General features: G+C 61.9%; 1 protein-coding gene across 1 annotated transcript; it reads right to left on the reverse strand.

The window, feature by feature from the left end:
- Positions 1-897: 897 nt before the first annotated feature.
- Positions 898-1,938, reverse strand: LOC142458799 (testis-expressed protein 19.2-like). Its single transcript, XM_075559712.1, has one exon. The coding sequence runs from the start codon at positions 1,936-1,938 to the stop codon at positions 898-900; it is 1,041 nt and encodes a 346-aa protein (XP_075415827.1).
- Positions 1,939-3,189: the final 1,251 nt, after the last annotated feature.

Genomic DNA, 3,189 nt, shown 5'->3' on the forward strand with positions numbered 1-3,189 from the left:
CACACCTATGTCATCTCTCAGAAAACTCACCGCAAACCTGTCTCTCTCATTAGCCGGCAGCCATTGCTGCCTCTGCCCATCTCAGGGAGTTGACGTGCCCGAGAGCACATGGCAGATACACAGACCCCCTGCCACCGCGGTTTGAGTCGTTCATCATGAACGGAGGTGGGGGTGCTGGAACTTGCCGAGAAGAGAGCGGGGAGCTAGGAGGTCAGACCTGACACTCAGACATGACAGAGCCCTACATCTGCTTACACTTTCTGGAAAAAACACACCACATTCCAGGCACACCAAGTCAGCCAGCTGAAGAAATCGAGTGCTGAGAGGCCACTTCCCCAGGACCCTGAACATCATCCAAAGACCCCTCCCTGACCAAACAAGGTGGGTCCCACACAAGCCTGTGTGGTAGAAGTATTTCTTTATTAAGTGTGTGTGTTTAGGTCCTAATAGGACATTGTTTGGTTGCCGTATCCCAAACACTATGCCAGAGATGCTGCCTGACCCGTCATCTGCCTGTGGGCACGAGGGGCGCAGGGAAGAGCACCACTCTTCATGCTTCCCACGAGTCAAGAAAGCCCGAGTGTTCGACACACGTCTTGGCATAGCCTCGTCCATGGTCACCTGTTACAGGTACACACAGAGCTTTCAGGATGACACCACACGACAGCCACTTACTGAACTTGAACTTGATTTAAGTAAAACAACACAAAGGCCATAAGACTTGAACGGTCACGCCACAAAACAACGCCAACGCCAGAGACCAGGCTGTCCCTCACAGCCAACAGGCTCTGACTGGCAGAGGCCAGCACACACCTGTGTGGCTCCCAGTCTCCCTCCAGGCAGCACCAGCTCCATCCTCACCAGCGGCTCTCCTGGCTACAGGTGGGGAGGTGCTCGTCAGTCCTCCCCAGGCATCGTGTCCTGCGCAGCCAGGGCCCCGTGGTCACCTGGAACTCTGTCTCTCAGCTCTGGGACCACGGGCTTAGGGACTGGAGCCAGGCCCAAAGCGTCCATGAGAGCCAGTTCCTCCCCAAGCACTCTGGGCTCGCTGCCCCTGGTCTCCTGTCCTTGAGTGCAGGGCAGCGACCGAGCCCCCGGGCTGCCTTGCGCAGGCTCAGGGGGGTCCAAGGGCACAAAGGAGAGGAGGGTGAAGCCCTGCTCCATCAGGGTCGTGGCTATGTGCACCAGCTCTGCCCCCTGGCCCGAGCTGGCCGGCTTCAGGATGCTCAGCTTCCAGATGTCCAGCTCGTCCTCCTTGGGGGGGAACTGCAGTGTTATGGCCCACATCTCCTGGGGCTCCAGCAGCACTTTCCAGGTCTGGCCTGGCAGCTGCAGGGCCTGGCGGGGCACCAAGTGGCGCAGGTACACGGTGTTGAACTGGCTCATCATGGTGACCATCTGAAGGCTCAGCAGCCAGGCCTCGATGTGGGCCGGCTCCAGGGCCCAGGCGCAGCCCAGGTGCAGCACCATGTGCCCCTCTGGAGGGATGGGCACTGTGGGTAAGCATTGCCATGGGGAAGGCAGACTCGGCCAGTGCAGGCACATGGGAGTCACCTGCAGCCTCCAGGGCAGCTCCTGAGCCCAGTCGGTGGCCTCCTCCGGGCCCAAGTCCAGGGGCACAGCATCCTGGGGGGCCAGCTCGGTGGGCACACATGTGAGCTGCTGGCTCAGCTCCTCGGGGGACAGGTTCCCAGCACCACCCCATGCGGCCAGCCCCGGGTCCGCCTCCTGCTCCGAGTCTGACTCCAACTCCAAATCAGACTCATCATCCTCTTCCTCTTCCCAGTCCAGCAGGGCCTCCCTGAGGCCCAGGTAAGCAGCTCGGAAACAGTGGAAGCAGAGGTGCATGAAGGGGCTGTGCTGGAGCTGGTACAGCCAGTACTCGCGCAGGGAAGGCATGTCCTTTGGCTGATAATGCTTGCTGAGCGGGGGGCACATGGCCACACGGGCAGGGGGCCAGGGGGGCGGGCAGGCAGCCTGCTGGGGCCCTAGGTGGGGAACCCACAGGCCCTGGGGCAGCAGGAGCGAAGGCAGAGGAAGAGGGAGTCTTGTCAGGCGTTTGTGTGGAGCTGCAGAGGCTGGGCATGAACTTCTGGAAAGTTCTTCGGCTGCTGCCACTGCTGTTGCCTGGGAAGCAGAGAGGAGGGAGCCCGTGTGGCAGCGGCTAGGGTCTTCCTGCAAGAGCAGGAAGAGGTGGGGGCTGTGGGGGCTCCGCTCTAGGGCCCCAGTCCTGCACACGTGGCCTGCCATGGGGCCTTGCTCCCTCTGCCCCCAGCCCCCAGCCGGCCCCCATCACAACCCAAGCCCGATATCAGGGACCCCAATACCCGGTCAGCCTGACAGCCCTGTCCCTAGACTAGCCCCACTGCCCCCGATGCTGACAGGTGGGCGAGGTGGGGGGCTCCGGCCGTTCCCCCATCGTGCTGATGTAGCTCACAGGCCCTGTGTGTGAGCAGCTCTGGCTGAGTCTGGCTCCCAGCAGGGGAGAGCTCCTACCTGTGTGCCAGTCTTCGACGTTGTTGTCCTCGTCGAGGTGAGGGGGTTTGAGGCTCAGGGGAAGGAGGGCTCAGGGCACGCCCAGAATATATAGGGCTATTTCCCATGGTGCTCCAAGCTCATCTGCATATCTCCCATGGTCCTCAGGGCAGGGGCTAAAAGTGACGAATCATGGACCTCCTTCTACCCCAGGGCCTGGAGCACTGACCCCCTCCGCCCCTCTGGCCCGGCCTCCCGAGATTGTTACATTGATATTCTCTGAGAGTTGTTTTCTGCAGAGACAGACCTGAGACAGACTCAGTGTGCTGCCCTGCTGTTGGTCTGCTGGGGGAGTCCTGCAGGTGTTCCCGCTCCTCCTCTGCATCTCCCTTCCTCCCCATCGGTGCACGCCCTCCCCGCTGCTGTGCATCCTGCTCTCTGCACAGCCCTCCCCACAGGCCCCCCTCAGTCCGGGGTCCCCTGATAAAGTGCTGCATGGCCTTTGGGGACTGGTCAGCCCCCCACTGCTTGCCCCCTTTGCTCATCGCCTCACCTGGTGCAGAAGCTTCCACAGGCCCGACGCCGCAGCCTCTCGGTCCGAGGGCAGCCCTGGCCGCCTGCCACTGGACACCGAGCCCGAGCCCCACCACTCTGAGGAAGTGGCTCCTGCTGCCAGCCTGAGTGAGCCTGGGAGTGGTTTCCCCAGTCCGGCCT

The sequence above is a fragment of the Tenrec ecaudatus genome, chromosome 10 (assembly GCF_050624435.1).
Source record: "Tenrec ecaudatus isolate mTenEca1 chromosome 10, mTenEca1.hap1, whole genome shotgun sequence".
NCBI lineage: Eukaryota > Metazoa > Chordata > Mammalia > Afrosoricida > Tenrecidae > Tenrec > Tenrec ecaudatus.

Coding starts and splice junctions, on each gene's coding strand:
- LOC142458799 (XM_075559712.1), bottom strand. CDS start 1,938: ATGTGCCCCCCGCTCAGCAAGCATTATCAGCCAAAGGACATGCCTTCC.